The sequence below is a fragment of the Aythya fuligula genome, chromosome 10 (genome assembly GCF_009819795.1).
Source record: "Aythya fuligula isolate bAytFul2 chromosome 10, bAytFul2.pri, whole genome shotgun sequence".
NCBI classification, from domain to species: domain Eukaryota; kingdom Metazoa; phylum Chordata; class Aves; order Anseriformes; family Anatidae; genus Aythya; species Aythya fuligula.
In genome coordinates this window covers 20,942,902-20,961,871 of record NC_045568.1, presented here as the reverse complement: position 1 = coordinate 20,961,871, position 18,970 = coordinate 20,942,902, and the positions used below count along the sequence as shown (strand labels likewise).

The window sequence follows — 18,970 nt, the reverse complement described above, 5'->3', positions numbered from 1 at the left end:
TCTCTGCTTTACTATAACAAAGACTTAACCGATCGCTTACTTTTATCTGATCCACAAGATACATTTCAGAACCGCGAAAGCAATGTTTTATTAAATTTGGGGTAACATTTTTAAAGGATGCTGACAGTTATTTCTTTAGTAACAAGACTTGCCCATTTCAATTTTATTCTGTTCCTTGAAAAGCAATCTCCAAATGTTCAATAAATGCCATGAAAAGGCAGATATTTATCATTAAAGTGACTTATGCTGTAACTGTGACAACAGCCTGTTACAGCTATCCAATAATAGTTAAATTCTTCTTAGCCAAGAAACCAGCTGTGTGAGATCATTTAAGAGGACAGAATGCAAGTTTCTGCATGTATCAGCATGGAACCGGTCTCAAATTTCACATAAGCAGACACTAAGGTAATCGTAGTGTCATATTTATCTCCTTCCTTCTCCCCAAACTCTATTTTATTGATTTTACATGAGTCTATTTGAGAAAGAAGAATTACTCAGACCCCTGCTAGTTTCATCTCAGAATTATAACACTATTTGGGCAGACAGGTGCCTGATGCTGCAGTATTTTTAGGTATTGAAACCATGTGCTCCAAATTCCCATCAGCTTCAGGACCTTCCTGAACAAGATCGTAAGAACCTTATAAATCTATACCATGTATTTATTTTTGAGTGATGACAAAAGATAGGAGAAAACACATATCATATATATATATATATATATATATATATACACACCGATGCTTGGATTACTTTTTAATACAAATTATTTAATCTCATGCTTCTACTTGGTGCCAGTATTCCCTGTGTAGCCAGTAGAGAGAAATAGATGCTTCCAAAAGGCAATTCAGATCTCACCACTCTTCACTTCTACACAGGGAACGGAGCCAACTATCTCAGGAAATCTGCTGCATCTCAGGTAGGAAGATGCGCTGCTAAAGAGATGAAGGTTGAGTTCACAAAGTTTTGATAACCTGGGGTCCAGAGGGTTTCTCGGCATCTAAATCAGACAACTGAGGTGTTTCAGCCAATATCAGAGTGAAGCCAGAAGGCCAATCACCACCTTAAAAACATCACCTGTTCCCTCCTCTAAATGACATCACTTCTCACAGCAGCTACTCAGAAAAGACAGCAGCACAGCCCAAAGCATGCAACAGCAGCAGATTCACTTTGCAGAAGTACGCTTTGCTTTGCATGCTGCTTATTCTTTCCCACTATCAGGATACTATTAAACTCGAACTGTAATCCAAAACCCCCGAGAGGATAAAGTCCAGTGCATCTTCTACTAGATCAGTTACAGTTAAAAGAAAATCCTTCTGTAAATTATTTGTAATATTTCTGTTGTCAAGAAATGAAGCAAACCTCTGTTCATGGAAGTTAAACTGGCAGCCAAGGAGATACAAGGCATTTTCACTAGTTTCTGAAACAACTGGGAGTTTTAGTGCTTTCATTAATCTGACAAGATTTCATATGAAAATGCTGTATACTCTAGAAATAGCGCTACTGTTGCTTTCACACCTCTAAAAACCACAAGATCTTGGTAATGATGTTGCCACCCGTCTTACCACCAGTACAGGACAGAATACAAAAAATCACAGAATAGCTTGGATTGGAAGGGACCTTAAAGATAACACTTGTAGTATCCAACCTATTAAACCCGACAGACTGCAGCACGCAACATGAGTTGGTGCAACATTAGAAATTTCTCAACTTTTTTCTGAAATGCCAAAACATTTGTGACTTGACAAAACATAGGAAGGAAAGTAACAGTTTTCATATTTAACGTAACGTCACTGAACACCAAACAAGACAGATGCATGAATGCTTGAAAAAATAGAAAGAAAAATGGAAAGCATTTGTTAGTGGTTTATATATTTATCTTCACTGTATTTGATCCAGGCTCACTAGAAAATGAATAAACGCCACTCCCATTGCAAAGAATAATCATTTAACATAACCAAAGGCAAATGCACCAAATAAACTCCCCCCTCAGCACTGGGGGCTGTGGCCCTGCTGGAAGATGCTTGTCCCTGGATGACAGCACCACATCCACACACCAAACACAGCCCTGAGAACGTCTGCCTTCTTCGGATGGCTTGTGGACTGCACTTCGGATTCATAGACACGTTTGCCAACACCTCAGCTCAACCCTTTGCTCTGGCTGAAACACTACAACAAAAGGTTTCTGCCCCTGTGCTTCTAGCTGAGAGAGATTCAATGAGTGCAGTTGGCAAAGCACTGTTCCTTCAGCTAAATACGTAGTCACTGCGGTGGACAGAAACCTCAGCCCGCTGCTTTCGAAGCAGTGAGTCAGGCAAAGGAACATTGGAACAGTGACTGTGAGAAGCTGGACCCTGATAGCTATCATGAAGAAATCACAAATCATACATTTCAGACGTTGTGGATGCTGTGATGGGGCACCCACAGGACAGCGTGCAGTGTCACTGTTAACCCCCAGCTGTGTACCTGCTGCAGCAGCCACAGCACCCCCGTCACAGAGCTGCTGCTGGGATGGTGCTGTCCTGGCGTTAACAGGCCAGGGATTTCAGTCCCACAATCCCAACAGGACAAGAGCGTGACATCACTAACTACTTTGACCTTCCTTTCTCATTTTTGGGCTCCTTCAATCCTTGTGTTTTTTTGGGTGGTGAAGCAACTGCTCCTTGCAATATGTATTCTAAAGGCATTCGGAAGTGCTTCAATGGATCAAGAAAAAAAGGAGAGATTTCACTAACGTCAAAATGTAAAATGATAAAAATCGTGAGTTTCTACTTGGTGATAGTAATCAGTACTCTATTTGAGACAGACAAAATAGTCTCCTTTCCCTTCTCAGAAACTGTCTGTTTGTACTACTCCCTCACAGCACCGATTTAACCCTCTCATGCTATCCAGCAATAATTTGTGCTAATGGGATTCTCAAAGAAAGCATAAAAATTAAGTTCCATTACAAAACTACAGATTCAGGATCATAGTAGGCAGTTGAACAGATTTACAGGAGCCTAAAAAAATGCTGTGTGAATCACTGAGGATGATATCGCAATTTTTGGCTTTTAACTGTGTTCACTCCCATGCCATTTAATGCACAGATAATAATGGCACATACACACAGAATGGTTCATCTATTTAGGTGGACTGACATTTCAAATCTGTTAGGTGACAGTACAATCTCTCATATAGGTACACATGTGTGCAAGCATGGTTTCTACTACCAAATATAAAGCTGGAAAAAAAAAAAAGAAATTCATGTTTAAATCGAATGACGGAAAATAAATACTTTTCAATAAATACTTTTCAGGATAAATACTGCTGGGAAAAAGAAATAATAATAATAATAATAATAAACAACAGCTAATTATTAAGGTTAAGGATTCAAAATTTCAGGGGTCCCTTCTTTGCCCTGGTAATGAGTGTTTTTGATGTTTATTCTGTTCCTAATTCAGCCCCTGCAGCTTGTGCATCTCAGCCATCCCTGCCGCATGCAGATGTTCCCAACCTTACGTAACAGAAGCACTCGAGGATCATAGAAACAGAGGAATTACAGACATGAATATTTCAAAACAGTCCTCGAAAAAGAAAGAAAATGGAAAAGAAGATAAATAGACTGTTGCAAGTATTGTGCTTCCTACGTGAGAGTGGCTTGAAGTTCATTCTGCCTTTTTGTTCTGTCAAGGTGATGATAGCCTTTTAACAAATGTGACACCACAACTAAATGTTGGTGGTAGAAACTTCAGTACATAAAATAATCGTATCAGCCCTCTGGCACAGGAGCTTTAATCTTTTTTCCCCGCGTCTTTAGTACACGTAGAAAGAAGACGTGCTTTTCCAGAATTTTCCTTTGCCAGACCTTAGAAATGGCTGAGAACAAGAACATGGAGACTGATCTCAGCTTGCAGATTAAGGCAAGGCACACCCTTATGGACAGGCTGCTCTGTATGATACAAGTCCAGGCTGCAAACAACCTGAACTCTGCTCAGAAGCAGCCTCGCTGAGGGAAATACCTATTTCTGGTGGCACTTTGGACAGCTGAGCTATGGAAAGGCAGAAGAGCGAGGTAACAGCACGGGAAGCCTGGCTGTGCAGATCCTCGCTTCTGCTTGGACCGCAGGCTGAGCACCAACAGCTCCACAAAAGCAGCAGCCAGGGTACTCATCTGTCAAAATGGGCAATTTTGGGAGAGGAAAAGATGAATAAATGTATACTAGATCTTTCATTTATCTGTGAGGAGGCATTCAAGTGGTCTTTGCTAACGACTTCAATATATATATTTTTTACAGATAGCAATTAACCTTCTGGTACAGATTAATCTTAAAAAAAAATCAAAGATAAATTAATCTTTGAAATTCGAGTGTTCAGTAGTTTCATTAATAATCCGAAATTGTCCTTTAGATTTTCTGTAATTAGAGCATTCCCTAATTTATTAATCCCACAGACTGCAGAGCATGTTTCAAATCTTCATCTCCTGCCACGATGACATATTCAAACTCGCTTGAAGTACTCATAATAAAAGTCACTTTGTGAAGAATTATTAACTCCTAGGATCAAGCAAAGCCATTATATACTAGAGCATATTTAAAAACTGAGCATGGATAATGCTTTCTACTCATCCTTGCAATTCCTAAGATCTTGGCTGAATCAGAAACAAGTCTGGATGAAACACTGAATTTAGGATAATTAGCCTGCTACAGATTTGAGGCCAAAGATAGTAAGCGCGTTGGTACCTATGGACTAAATCTTTTTTCTGCCAAAATACACTGATTATGAGATCCAAGGCAACCGTCTGAGAACTAACGATGACTGCTTACTGCCAGCACGTCTCAGGCTTTGACTAATTACCTCGGCTCCAGGGCTGCTGCTGGCCCTGGCAGACGAGGATGGTGCAAAGTGGCCGTGGCACTGGGAAGTCCCCCCCCCCCCGACCTCTGTGGTGCCACTGCTCCCGCTCTGCTCCCAAAGACAGGGTCACCACTGGCAGCATTCACACCAGCAAAGCCCCCAGACCGCCAGCTGCAGGCAGCCAGCACCGTAACTCCATGTCCTGGCCCAGGAAGCATAATGCAGCCGGGGCTGAACAAGCACATCATGTGTTGCCTGCTTTCACCAGGCTGTAGGGTTTGTCCTGCCACTGCTTCACTGGGCTATCTGCTTGCATACCAGGTTCCTGGGTTGTGGAGCAGCAGCAAGTCTGTCTGCACACAGCCATGGTGTTTCTGCAAAGCCTTTCATGGGCTTTGGCAGCTGATTCGAGCAGGAAGCTGTAATACACCCAGCATCCAAATCCCAAATGGGACCGAAAGCTAAGCAGAAAACTAGACGGACAATGCTCTAAACATCACACAACTCTTCCTGATGAATACTGCATCTCTTAGCTAACTGGAGAATGAGGTGAAAGCCATGACTTTGAACTGGAACACCTCTCCTTTCCCCCCCACCTTCCCACAGGGCACTCCACACATACAGTAAGAGCAGGCAGCCCACCGCCTCCCTGACTGTCAGGAGGATTGCATCTTCTGGCTATGCAAAAACTTCCTGCTGCTGTTGCTGCATTTTTATCACTTCTAGCACGAGTTCTGTAACTAGCAGAAGCATTGGTCAGCACCCCAAGCACAGCGTTAACTCCCCGGGCATGGCAGCAGTGTGGCCACCACCAGCTCTCTGCCCCATTTCCTTGCTGTCACTAGGGGAAGGGAGAGCTGCTCCCACAGACCCAGCCCCTGGCCACTCTGATGTTTTTGGATAGCCAGATCGAGGGAGGAGCTGACAACTACCCCACAGCCACCAGCTGATGAGGACAATGCTGCTCACTGCTTCCTTGGGAGGTTCCTTCCAGCCCCTGGTGTTACAGCACTCACCTGATGGCCTGCCCATCACCTGTTTGGGCTCTCTGCATTTATATACAGCAGGACATTCTTGTATTTCTCAGGGCTTTGAAATAACAGGGAACAAGTTGGCAGGCATTAAATCCACTTAGAACTTCACCTAGCTTTATCTGTGTAGCACAAAACAAATTCAGTGCAACCTTCAGAAGGCAAGGCTGCTGTCTCGACTCGAAGGCAGCATGGGGATGGGATTATTCGCATTTCCAGATGAGACAGGCTGCGTGTCACTAGGAAAGTTTATGCACTATCCACCTTCATGTCTTAATCTTGTAGGCATGGCCTATATCACCCTGCATGCAAAGCTGTTTTAAGCAGGTTATTCTTTCGGTTTTGTGCTTTTTTCTTTATATGAAGGACGTTGAATTACGTATTGACTACACGAACAGCTCCTATCATTATTTAATTCTACAGAAAGTCTGTAAAGTGATACAGTATTATTCAGCTAGAGCTTTGTCCTTGACGTAGAAAACACATTCCACATATGATTTTGTAACAGTGGATATTTGCAAATAAAGTAAATTTTAAATTATAATGAACACTGGTATTTGTCACTTCCTATGGTATTAAATCCAAAAACCATTTTCTTTAACACCACATAAATATGCATTCAAACGAACAGATGAATTTATGCAAATATCGGTTCCTCCTGCGGTATCAACATAATGCAACAATTTCATTTCTCCTCTCCAAAACCCCTCTCTCTCTCAAGTGCAGCCCTCCCCTTGTTTGCCCCTCGTCTGATGCTACGAGGAAGATGCAGCGCTGGCGCATCACCCTGTCGGGCACGCAGACAATTTGCCAAAGTCCAGCTCATCGTGGTGCCAGCTTTGCAACCACAGGGAGAGTGGAAACCTCCCAGGGATGCCCCAGAGGAGAGCCTGTCCTGTCCTGGTCCTTTTGTGGCTGTCTGGCAGGCACTCAGCAACCTGCCTAGTGAATTCTGAAATCCTGAGTGAATTGTGGCTCGGGCTATGCTGTTTTTATGCAGTGCAATGCCAGGGAGGTAACAGGGTGGTACATCTGCAAATTCCTTTAGGGAATACAATAGATCCTATTCTTTTAAAATGAGAATGGGTTTCCAGTGCTCCACACCACGTTAGTGTACATCAGTGTACTTTACTGGAGATGGGCCTTACATACATCACCACTGCCGAATGACATCCTCTGCTTATTTTCTCTTAGTAGCACAGGAACCTACTTCAAATATTTCAATTTATAAACGTTAATGATTCTGCATTGCAAATTAGCTCACCGTGGATTTATAGCTGTATTCCCTGAAGTGCCATCCAAAGTCCTCCTATGTTTTGTCATCTCTGGGGAAATTTAAAACTACTTTCCCTTGAAGAGAAAGTTACCGAGGCAAGGATATGAGCACGCTGACACAGCAGTCACACCTTCAAGGCAGGCCTGCTCTACGTTTTGAGTCAGAACAGGAAAACAAACTGTAAAAGTAGGTTTTCTGTCAACAAAATTATGATGGTTCAACTCTATACCATAAGCCTCATGAAGCACAAGACGCAGCATTTTTATGTCCTCTTGGAACATCTCTCACTGACACGTGGTGATGTTCTCCAGCACACTGAAAATGTTTATTTTCACTTTTTTTGTCCTTCTTGGGACACCACTAAATGAAACATTCAGGCAATGAGAAAAATATGGTGCACACGATGCATCACACCAAAGGTCTGATGTGCCTCATGCCATGCTGCTGAGTTTCTTGCCTCCTTAACCCAGGCCAGCAATCTGTGAGCCTTCAGGTAAAATGTATGAATTTTCTCAGCTGAATCGGTCAAGAGAAATGCTTAAGAAAAGCAAAACACAATCAGGCAGCGATCTGAAACATGAACAGCAGTAGTATGACACAAGTCGATGTCTAGTAACAAGCAGTCTTCAAAGAATTTCTAGCTGTGGAGAGATAAAAGCTGAACACTTTAAAATCTGTCTTCTACCCATGTCAACATAATATAATGCTGTCCGGTGGGATACTGAAAGCTTGATAAGACTCAGGGTTTTCTATTTTCTCCAGAAATGATTGAAAACCACTAACATTTCAAACTTTCTAAAACTCCATAAGCAATTTAGGAATGAGAGCACCTAGGAGCTATTACAAAGGCATTGCAAAGAACTGGAACAACTTTAAAATCAGATATATGTTCTGGAAAAATAACATAACATTTGGTACAAAATAACATCAATTATTTCTGCAGCGTTTTCTGGGGGGAGGGTGGGCATTGCCTACCTGCCTCTCTGGAAATTTGCATGAAGGACTCGACTCCTTTTTCTCCATAATTCCCTTCAGATGCCAAAGTGGACACATAATTCCATCCCAAAGCTTTCACAATGTCCACCATTGCTTGTGCTTGGAAGGAATCTGGAGGAACCACACGTGAGAAGAAATCATAGCGCCTGTCATCGCTCAACTCTGGTGCAGTTGAGGCATAACTGATTTGTGGGATCTGTAGAAAAAAATAATTTCTGATAAATATACACATTCACATACACATTGCACTTGTCTCAGTAGTTAGCTTCCGCTGAGCCTCAGTTCACCTTCCTTACAGCAATCCGTAGTTCTTTGCCATGTTCCTTTAGAACATACAAATAAAGAAGTGATCTTTTAATCGACTTCAAATGGAAAGTTATATAAAAAAAAAAGTCATTAGTCAATATAAAACGACGGCACACGGTTACATTTATAACGTCTTCCACTAAGGCAACCTTAATCAAATGCAGTGCACACAAACCATTTATTTTCTACGTCCTTTTTATTGGTGGTCTGGTTTTCCTAGAGTCAGGTTATTTGGGATCCTGAATCCAGCAGGACTGAAATCTAGACCTGTCCTCACTGACTAAAAGCCAGAAGAAGCTTTCATCAGTCCCTGGAATATTTCCTTCTCATGGCAGCGTGCGACATAGACTGAAAGTTACTTTTTATAGCAGAGAGACTAGAATATTGTCTAGGGCTATTTTCTCCTCGATAACAAAGGCCCCAAAGCAGTTATCAAGCTGACAGCATGTTAATCCCCAAACACATTATGCAACTGTTTGAGTAACAGTCTGGGACTGCTCCTTAATTTAAGGAGCCTTCCATAACTCTCACTTGAGATGCCAAGGAGGGAAAAAAAGATTTGAAATATACACAAACATGATCATATATAATGATTTTAGACTGTGGGAAGGTCAGTATTTCATGCCTCAGTACAAGCATCTTCTGCATTTTCATATTCTCTCTCCTCACAGCATTTCCACAAGTATTTATTAGCACTCTTGCCTTCTCAGAAGAGCCAACATTATATCTCCCCAGGCTCGGTACTGCAAGGGACTGGCGCCTTCCCTGCCCACAGAAGTCAGCAGCAGATGAGAGCAAATGTGGCTTTTCCCAGGGATATGCACTATGCCCAGATGTACATTAGCAACGACCACAGCAGCATAAAAGCAGAATTGCCGCTGAAGACCACGGAGATAGGAGAATGTATCCAAACTATCCCAAATTATTAAATACACAGACATTTGTAGAGATATGTTCCTATTTTTAAAGGTAGTATCTACTGGTTTATTATAAAAAACAATAAACCATAGCACATGGCTTATTTAGGGTCTGTTTAGCACCAGTCAACAGGAGCCCAGAATGAAACATGGATGGTGACTGTCACTGTGGATACCTAAGACCTGAAGCCCAGCTGCTCAGAGGGGTCCGTCCTTCTCCTGTGCCACAGCACCCCCTGCACATCCCCTGGTTTCACAGCCAGGCAGCCGGGAGCTGGGGCCATTAGGTTTTTAATGCAAGACAGCAGACGTCTACGAAGCCTTGCCAGATCTATTTTAGATCCATGGCTTGCGGACAGCACCCTGCCAGTGCTCCAGTCACAGAAAATTAAAAAAAAAGTTAACATCGAGGCTGACGGGAAGAAGCCAGCATGGTGTTGACCACTGTTACATGATTTATTTGCTCAGTGGTTTGCCTAGGGGCCAGCAAAGCTTGGGGACCACTCTCAAAGACAAATAGATCGATTACAACAATTTATCAGGGTTCTTGATTTTTAATCTGCACCTTAGGGTTGCACAGAAAATACTGGGCACCCTGGCTTCAAAACTAATTGGAATTCTTAATTTGTCTGTGCCCGTGATCACTGTTGTAATAAATGATTGGTGACATTTTAGGATATCTCTCTTCTCGTTTGCACAATGCAACTAACGGAGCTAGCTCAGCTGCTTCCCAGCTTCACTCATCTGCCCATTGGATTGCCATCATTAAGGGGACAGTTAACCAGGCTGCCTTTGGGGGTGCTGCTTACCCACTGCTAATTGGACAAGCATCCAGCGCACACCATACAGTCCCACACAGAGTCACACTGAGAGTCAAGTGCTGCTTTTTTAATTATAAATAAAAGGAGGGATGAAATACGATTTTATTTTACCTGTGGCAAGTGTTTGTATTCCAACTTGAAAACAACTGCTTTGTCAACTGAAAATCAAAAGGACCATATTCTGCACTTTTACAGAAAAAAAAACAAAGCTTCTACAGAATTTGTTCCGGTGCTTATATTACTTAGGAGACCTTTTGTCTTTTAAGTTTTTTTCCTCTGTCTATAAAATATTAAACACTTCTGGCTGTTTAAATCACTTCAGTATTAAAAACATATATTGTTTTTTTCTATCAACTTCTCTTAGAGGACATCTAAAAGCAACATATAGAGCTGAAGAAACAGAATTTTTGTAAGTCAAGAAAAGTAATTAAATGGTTACAACATAGACCAAAGCCACTAGAGACCAACTTTGTTCGGTATGTCAGAGCATGTCTGACACCTGTTTTCCCTTCCCACACTCCTTCCTGTGCACCCAGGCAGCATCCCCGTTGTGCAAACTGAACATCTGGTTACATCAGCTAAAACCCAACAGTTTGGCATTTCTTCTCCTTTTTAATAGTCAGTTCATGAAGACCCCAAGCTAGCCAAACTTTGCAGCTCTCTGTTCCCAAAGATTATGAAGGTGGACTCTCCATACAAGACAGGACATGCATGGGGGAATGAAAAGAAGATGGGCTGTAGTTTGATTACACTTTGGTTGTTGAATTCATCCCCCTGGTCCACCTCCCACTCCAAGCATGCACAGCAGCTTTTTCAGACTGGCACAGCCTCACGTCAGTGCAGGAGGCTGCAGCTCCCGGCTCACCCCAGTGCCACACATCATGCAAATAGAAGTAAAGCTGTCCACACAGGAACGCAGTTGACCAGCTGGACTTTCACTAGCATCTCTTCTCTCTCCATCCCTTTGGACAGAGGGAGAACTGCCTGGCCAGTCTGTAAAACCCACATTTAGTGCTGTGGAAGGGCACTGAGTGGCCAGTCCCATTGAGGGAAGCCGCCTCTGCATGCACAGACAAAGGATGAGTGAGTGAAAGGCACAACGAGCTGCAAGGCAATGCCAGCAAAACCGGAGCAGTGAGAATGATCCCAAACCTAGTCCTATTGCCATGCAGTGTGCCCACTGAACATCCTGGCACTCACCAACCACTGCTGGTTGTCTCTGGTTTGCTTTTGTTGTTGATATCAGACAGTACTGGCTAACCTGCACGCAAAAAAGATTGGCGAGTTGACCCATTTCAATAGACTTCCCAAGTGAACAGACAGCACCTAAATAAAGGGTTTGTGCTCCTCCTTTCCCTGTGTCTCTCCCCATTTCTACGGGTGTTCATACACACCACTCCTCTTCCCTTCAGCCACACTCATTCTCCTCTTGGTTCTGCAGCGATCCAGCTGGAGCCGTCACACCCTGCTGCCATGGGAAGGACTGCAATGGCAACAGATCCAGCAACTGTTACAATGGCTTCATGTCAGAATCCTAGCATGGAGTATTTCTATTTATTTTTAATTAACCCGTCAAATACTTGTCTGTCACTTCTAAATGATTTATGTTTCTTTCATTCTGCTAAAATCTGCTACTTGTCTTTGATCATCCCTCTTTCAAAACCATTTTAAAGAACCAAGCTTTCTCTTCCATCACATTTTTCTATTTTCTGTTCTGAAACATGTTGGAAACATCAGAAAGCTCTAAGGAACCTCATTCCACTTTCCAAGTGGCTCTAAAATCTTGGCAGTAGAGTTGTGATCTGTAAAGCTCAGAGGATAAAAATCCCCCAGCCCTTACTCTCGGCCGTAAGAAAGGGCCGTGTTTACAGACTATGGCAGACACCTTCACACGCAGGACTTTTTTGTGCCGTTTCCCTGGCTGATGTTCTGATTTCAATAGGAGTGAATGATTAATGCTGGGAGCATTCCATTAGTCAGTGATTAATTAATGTTAATTTATTTTTAACATTCAGCATTATTCTTCATTAATCTCATTTACCTCTGCTAATGGAAAGCTCTCTCTGCATCCCTGCACCACTCCTGGTTGCCTTGTTTGAAAAGCTGGTCTGTGTCATGAGCAGTTGCACCAAAAGCCACTCCAGAAAATCCCAAGAATAAAACACGTCTCTGATGGGCTCCAAGTCACTGCTTGCAACATTAAACACCTTCCATCATTGGGTCTAGAACTTAGCAGTTCAGAATGCAAACTTGTTGAGTTTCGAAGGAGGTTGGTTCAAGGGGAAAAAACTGCACATTTTCCATTTTCCTCCCCATACACATCCCCACTGGGCATGCCAAGAACTGGCCTGTCAGTGCAGTAGGCTGCCTTTTCAGTAACTTATTAAAAGAATAATGAAGTGATGCACCTGAACCCCCTCACCAAAGGACAGTCATCAGAAAACTCGAGAAAAGGCAACTTTCTGAAGGATCATGTGCAATTAAGATAATGCATGAGTATACCTGTTGAGATATTAATGAGCTCCCACCATGGTAATATTAAGTTCACAGTTTGCTGCAATTTTACTTTCAACTTCTTATTAAGTTTCATTAATATGATTTCCAGACAATGGAAAAAAAAATGCATATCCCACTTTGATAAAGCCTCTTGAACCTTCCTGATTTGACAGGGCAGTGTCAGTCTACACAAACTGCACAAACCTGCCAGTAATTTCACTCTGTGCAAATAAGATGCCTGAAGACTTTTCACTTGGCTGCTAAACTCTTTGGTGTGAATTGATGGATGACTAACAACCTTAAATCCATTTAGGTCCCAGATTTTATTCATGTAGAAACTTCTCATGTCAGGATTTAATCATCGGTTAGTACAACTACTCTTTGTTCGCCATTTACATCTCAAATTGCATAACAAACAGCTTCAGCATCCTGTGAACTGCACATAATTGTTTTTATTGCCTTGAATTAAAAAAGTACTTGAAGCTTCTAGCTAGCTGCTTTCTGTGGGCTAAACTCACCTACGCTTTTTACATTTTCACATTGTTCCCAATAGGAAGAACATTTCACCAGAGATGCAAAACAAGACCAGTGACCTAGCGCTTGCAAAGACAACAGAAGAGAATCTTTCTGCTGATCCCCACCAGGCTGCAGTGGGAATCTGAGCCCTCTGCATTTTGCCAGCAGCTGACACTCATGGACACTGCGTGACCAGGGCTCTTGGCTGTGTGCCAGGGCACCCTGCAGCCCCGTGGCACGGACCCAGGGGATGTACAACTAGTATTGCCATTGCCTTGTTCTCCTCCTGCCCTGCCCTTCCAAAAGCTCAGTGCTGGCACACCAGCAGCTTGGGGTGGGCTGTCTCGTGCTGCCTTCCTAGCAACATGTGCCTGATTTCAGGGGGTCTTTCCTGAAAGGTGCATATGACAACAAATATTGCTGCAATTCTTCCTCTAGGGCTCTTAAAAGACTGGGTAATAATATTTCCAACAGCCTTGGATAATGATGAGAACAAATCCTACTAAAGTGCTTTGATAATCCGTCCCTATTATGCTTTATTATGAAATTTCAGAAGTAGTGCATTTCAAGCTGATTTTTACACTCAAGAATCAAATGTTGTCAATTAGAAAATGAGGCAAAACAATTTACAAAAAAAAGCTTTCACGTAAATCAATTGTCAGAACAATAAGAATTATTTCTCCACAGCTCTGTCATAGCGTATAAGGTGTTAACATATGGCTAACCTGTTGCTGCACACAGAAGTTGCACCACCAGAGCAACTTCTCAGCAGAAGTAGCACATCTAAAGAAGGGCATTTGTATAACAATTTTTTTCAGAAAACATGAATCTATTTACGGCTCACCTCAGTTTCTCTCACTCTGTTTACCAATTACTAAAGCTCCTGGTGTTCAGACAGGGCCCTGTTTGCTCACATCACTGCCTCTTTTACTTCATCCCACAATGAATTCCTAATGATGTATTAGAGATCAACACAATCACCTACAAGGGAATTGGATAGATATTTCATAAGGTACAGACATACAAATATAAACAACATCAAATACAAATGAGATGCTGAGCCTGAAGGAGAAGTGCATTTAATAAAACAGAAATATCTTCAAGAGGAAAAAAGAAACACCAAGAAAATAAACTCAATAAATGATTCATGTACATAAATTCAGCCTGTGTTTGCCCCTTCTGCCAAGCCTCCCTATGCCATTTGAGCTCCACCTCACCCCACTTGTTCAGTATTGTGACTTCAGCTGATAGCCGAGTGGGTCTTCTCTGAACTTGATCTCATAGACCAAAAGGACAACATATCACTCAACTTCCATTTTTAAGAGAGAGGCTTTCAAAAGCGCTCAGCTTCTGCAGCTGAGGGCCTACGTCAGAGCTCCCAAACCTCATGCAAGCTCGTTTTTCTTTTGGGGGCTTCCATGTGGGGTAGCAAAATTACCAATTTATGGAGAAGTACAAATATTCTCAATATACCAATGAAAAGCCAGACAAGGTCACCTCTGTGTGGACCTCTCCATATCAGACATCTGGGGAGTGCCACGATGACAGGTAGCATCAGGGAGGGTACGGAATTTCATCTCACCGAACTGTCTTGCTCTGCAGCACATATTTCAGTTTCACTACGTAACAAAAAAAACATCTGAAGCTCCATGCAGATTGTTGGGTGGAAAGTAAGAGGGAAGACCAGTCCTGTTAAACGACTTACTGTAACCAAACAGGGCAGTAACAGACCCTAACAGGGCTGTTACGAGGCAGTGCTGCACCATGGCCCTGCACCCAGCAGGTGGCCTGGAGCAGGAGGGAACACCTTGGTGCTTCCAGAGCAACACCTTGCCTAATGAAACCTCCTAATTCAGCACCTTGGTGCTTCCAGAGCAACACCTCGCCTAAAGGGACCTCCAATGTCTGTCCCTCCCTGACTGCCAACGCTGCCATGGAGGCAATCCATTACTGAAACAAATACCTCCAAGGCCACTTTGGTTTTCTCAAATAACAAAATGAATGCTGCTGGCCTTCTCAGTTTAATTAGTGTTCAATTCAAGGTGTTTTGTTTGTTTGTTTGTTTTGAATTTAATTCAAACCTGAGAAGAGCATATGAAAGAGACTATTTCCAGGCACATAAATCATCCTTCATCCCTAACATAACCATCATGACAATCAAGTAGGAAGACAACCTGAATTATAGTGGGAAGCTGGGAGTATTTTCCATATCTACAAGGTTTATTCTGTTTCCTTTTCTAGAATAGGAAAGTACTCATACGAATTATTCCAGCAAAAATAATTGTAGCAATTAAGAGAACAATAATTATAGCAATTAGTACTGTCCGCAAAGCTCACGGGAGCATTCTATCAACTTAGAAAACAAGAAGGAAGAAAAAAACCACCACCTACTACTATGAGAGATGTCACCAAATAGGAAATATCCCTATACATGTATTTCATCGATGACCTGTGCCTAGGGCTAGGTCTATTTGTGACAACTGTGAGCTTATGGCACAGCCTGGGCTTTTGTATCTGCAGAATGTGAGGTGAGCTCACAGCTTTTAAATGCTAAAAGAACACTAGATAGATGACTTGCAAGCAGGATCCACAATTTTAATGAAAATTAGGTCTTGCACAAAAAAAGGTATCTCATCCCTTTATGAGGCTGTACATAACTGCCGTCCTTCTCACAAGTAAGAACAGACACTTGTCTCAACAAGCTTACGTATTCTGCCCTGAGAATTTTCCATTTATATGTTCTTTGTTAATACTTTCAGTTGTCAAATCTGTGCATTAGGGTGCACAGGCACACAAAGACAGATAACTGTCTTACTAAATGTATTCCAAGTGGCTAAGATCTACAAATTCTTGTACTATGAATCAATTTATAATGAACTTACAGGCTCTCTTCTCTTCCTACAGAGGTATAAATAAAATTTTGAAGAAATCTCTTCAACAACACTGCATTCATTGCAAAGCAAGACTGTCCCATTTATTGTGACTGCAGTCACTTTAACCTGTTCCCATCCAACCAGCTAGCCAGTCTCCATGCTTCAGCACTGCCATAAAACAGTAAATACACCTGAATAAGCTGCTATTCTTTTCAGAGGAGAAAATAAAAAGGGGGAAAGAAAGAAGAAAACTCAGATCAAATGCGTTTCCAATGGGAAGAGGTACAAGAGTTAAGTGGACAGCAACATCTACAGGTTGCAATTCCAGGCTTTTGCTCCTAAGTCAAGCCCACCTATGTTACCTTCATCTGTAACATAGGAATCAAAGGCCTGGTTGAGAACCTATTGCAAATAGAGAACTAACAGGGGAATGAAGCACCAATATTGATATAACTTACTCTGTTGAATGCTTTGAGATTTACAGTTCCAGAAAGTGCTTTTATTTTTCTTAACATTTAACAGTCTAATACCTTTTTTTTTTTTTTTTTTTTTTTTTTTTATTGACCAAAAATAATAATCAAACTTTGGGAAATCTTTGAACCAGGCCGTGCCAAAATGCACAGTTCCCACTGCACTGCTCCTGCAAGAGCAGAATACCTCTGAGGAAGACAGAACAGGCCTTCAGCAGCACTGTCAGTATTGCACATTGGTTTAGAAATAGGTGAGGCCCAAATGGAATTAAACTGTTTCACTGTCTTCCCTTTAGGGAATTACTTAAATAAAAATCTCAGTCTATCGTGTAGCTTGGACACAAAAGCTTCATACATATTTAAGACTTCCTTTAGGAGACAAAAATATGCTCCTGTGTTCTTCAAAAGACATGTCATATTCCTTAACATTTCAGTGGGATCAGCTGTCCTGTGACAGCACACCAGCAACAACATGAAAAAAAGCATTCCTTTTGTTTGCAGATATTATTTGTATTTGCAAGACTACTTTGGGACTTTTTTTTTTTCCAAAGCATTCCTTGAATATCCATTTTCAAAACTGTCAAGAAAAAAAAAGAAGTCAGTAATTGAATTTACAGTGAAATGGAAAAAGATATTTCAATGCACAGTTGCCTGATTTGCATGTGGAAATTTCTCTCTGGGCATTAAGTTGTGTTTATGCAATCATGAAGAAGATGGCTTCTCAATGATCACTTCTTAGAAGCAAACTCAATTTTTGTTTATTTTTCTTACATTATAATTTATCTTGTTTTATCTATAATTTCACTTAATATTATTAACCTCAAAAATAATTTCTATTTTTAAAATTACTATTTCTAGCCCTAAATACATTAAGATTTTTTTTTCAGAGCAGGGTCAGGCTGGGCAAGCACAGACGCAAGGCAGCAAGTTGCAGCAGGTCCCCCAGGACCTCAGCCACCAAGGGTCTCCTGCTGCCCTCCTCCAAGGATGCAGGATGGACACCAGGCTCTACATTTCCTACAGAAGCCAAATTTCCCTCCAGCTTCCGCAATACACACATTCTGGCATAGGAAACCTCTTTCAGTTCCCATAGGCAAGCAAAATTATTTATCTCCTCTATCAGATGTACAACTGATAGTAGAGACAAAAGAACACGTACTATTACAAAACTTCTGCACTTCATGATTTTAAGTGAAATATTTAAGTTAAGAATTTTGGCCAGCTTGCTCATAAACCAGTAAGGCAATAAAACTTTACTGATTTGCAGATCTTGTGGATGAGCTATGACCAGCACAGCACATTTATACATACTAGTGCATATTCATTGATTTTACAATATTAACTACAATATTCCTCCTAGGATACATCAGTTAGAATATCGGTAGTGATTGCCCACCCATTGCAATGCAAGAATGCACAGCTCTTCATATTTTAACTCCAGCCCTGATAGAATGAAAGCTTGAGAGCAGCATTAAAATAATAGATGGCACTCTGCTAGAGGTAATTTGAAATCTTAACAAAGCATCAAAGGATCTTGTCTATTATGAGCTAATACTTCAAGCCAATTTTTAGCTGAACTCACATAAGGTGATGGGAGTACAGGGACCCTCTAACCTTTCTAATAGCCACATTTGTGTAATCATAAGGTAGCACAAAGCTGCTTTTGCAGGGACAGATTTTTCAACCTCATGTTGTGATTCAAAACCAGAATACAAAATAACATATATGGATATTCTGTCACACTTTCCTCCCATGGCACATCACAATGTCTAAAACATAATTACAAAGATACCGCATAAAAGAGAATAGAGCAAAAAAAGCTTAAAAGAGGTGTGTTCTGTATCCTTTGAGTTTGTGCCAAGATTGAATGTACTTTTTGAGTTGTTTACTTCTCTCACAGCATAAGAACTGCTTAAGCGATATCTCCAGCAGATAAAACAGGCAATGATATATCGAAGGGAGGAAACTGAGGTGTCTCAGGGAGAGGAGACGGTCTGAGGTAGGTTCAGATTTTGAAGAGGCTTACATCAAGGTTTTCCTTGTCTTGTGTAATCCAGAAGAGGAAGAGGAGTACCAGGAGAGGCACTAGCATGGCTGCCTAGTACCCGTTCTGAACACGCATTGCAGACTAGAACACATTGAAAGGTAATTCATAGGGATTTGAAGCCTACTTCCCACAGCATGAAGGTTTATATCCAACAAGACATTCTCAGGAGAATTATTGAAACCATCCAGAGAGGTGCTGAGCAGAGAACCAGTCTGAATGTGATCTGCCCTCAGTTATGGGACACAACAGCAGTGGGTATATTTTCTTCTCCTTTTATATATATATATATATATATATATATATATATATATATATATATATGCTATTCCCATACACTAGCATCTGTATTTCCAAAAAAATGAAAAGTCAGCCACTGTGAACAGATAGGGAA

General features: G+C 41.6%; 1 protein-coding gene across 4 annotated transcripts in view; it reads right to left on the bottom strand.

Moving 5' to 3' along the window:
- The window catches only part of GRM7 (glutamate metabotropic receptor 7), a 274,151-nt gene that overhangs the window by 178,396 nt on the left and 76,785 nt on the right, over positions 1-18,970 (bottom strand). For all 4 annotated transcript variants that reach the window (XM_032194324.1, XM_032194322.1, XM_032194321.1 and 1 more), the window contains exon 2: positions 8,113-8,329. In XM_032194324.1, coding sequence (XP_032050215.1) covers positions 8,113-8,329 — 217 coding nt within the window. The remainder of the gene's footprint in view (positions 1-8,112; positions 8,330-18,970) is intronic.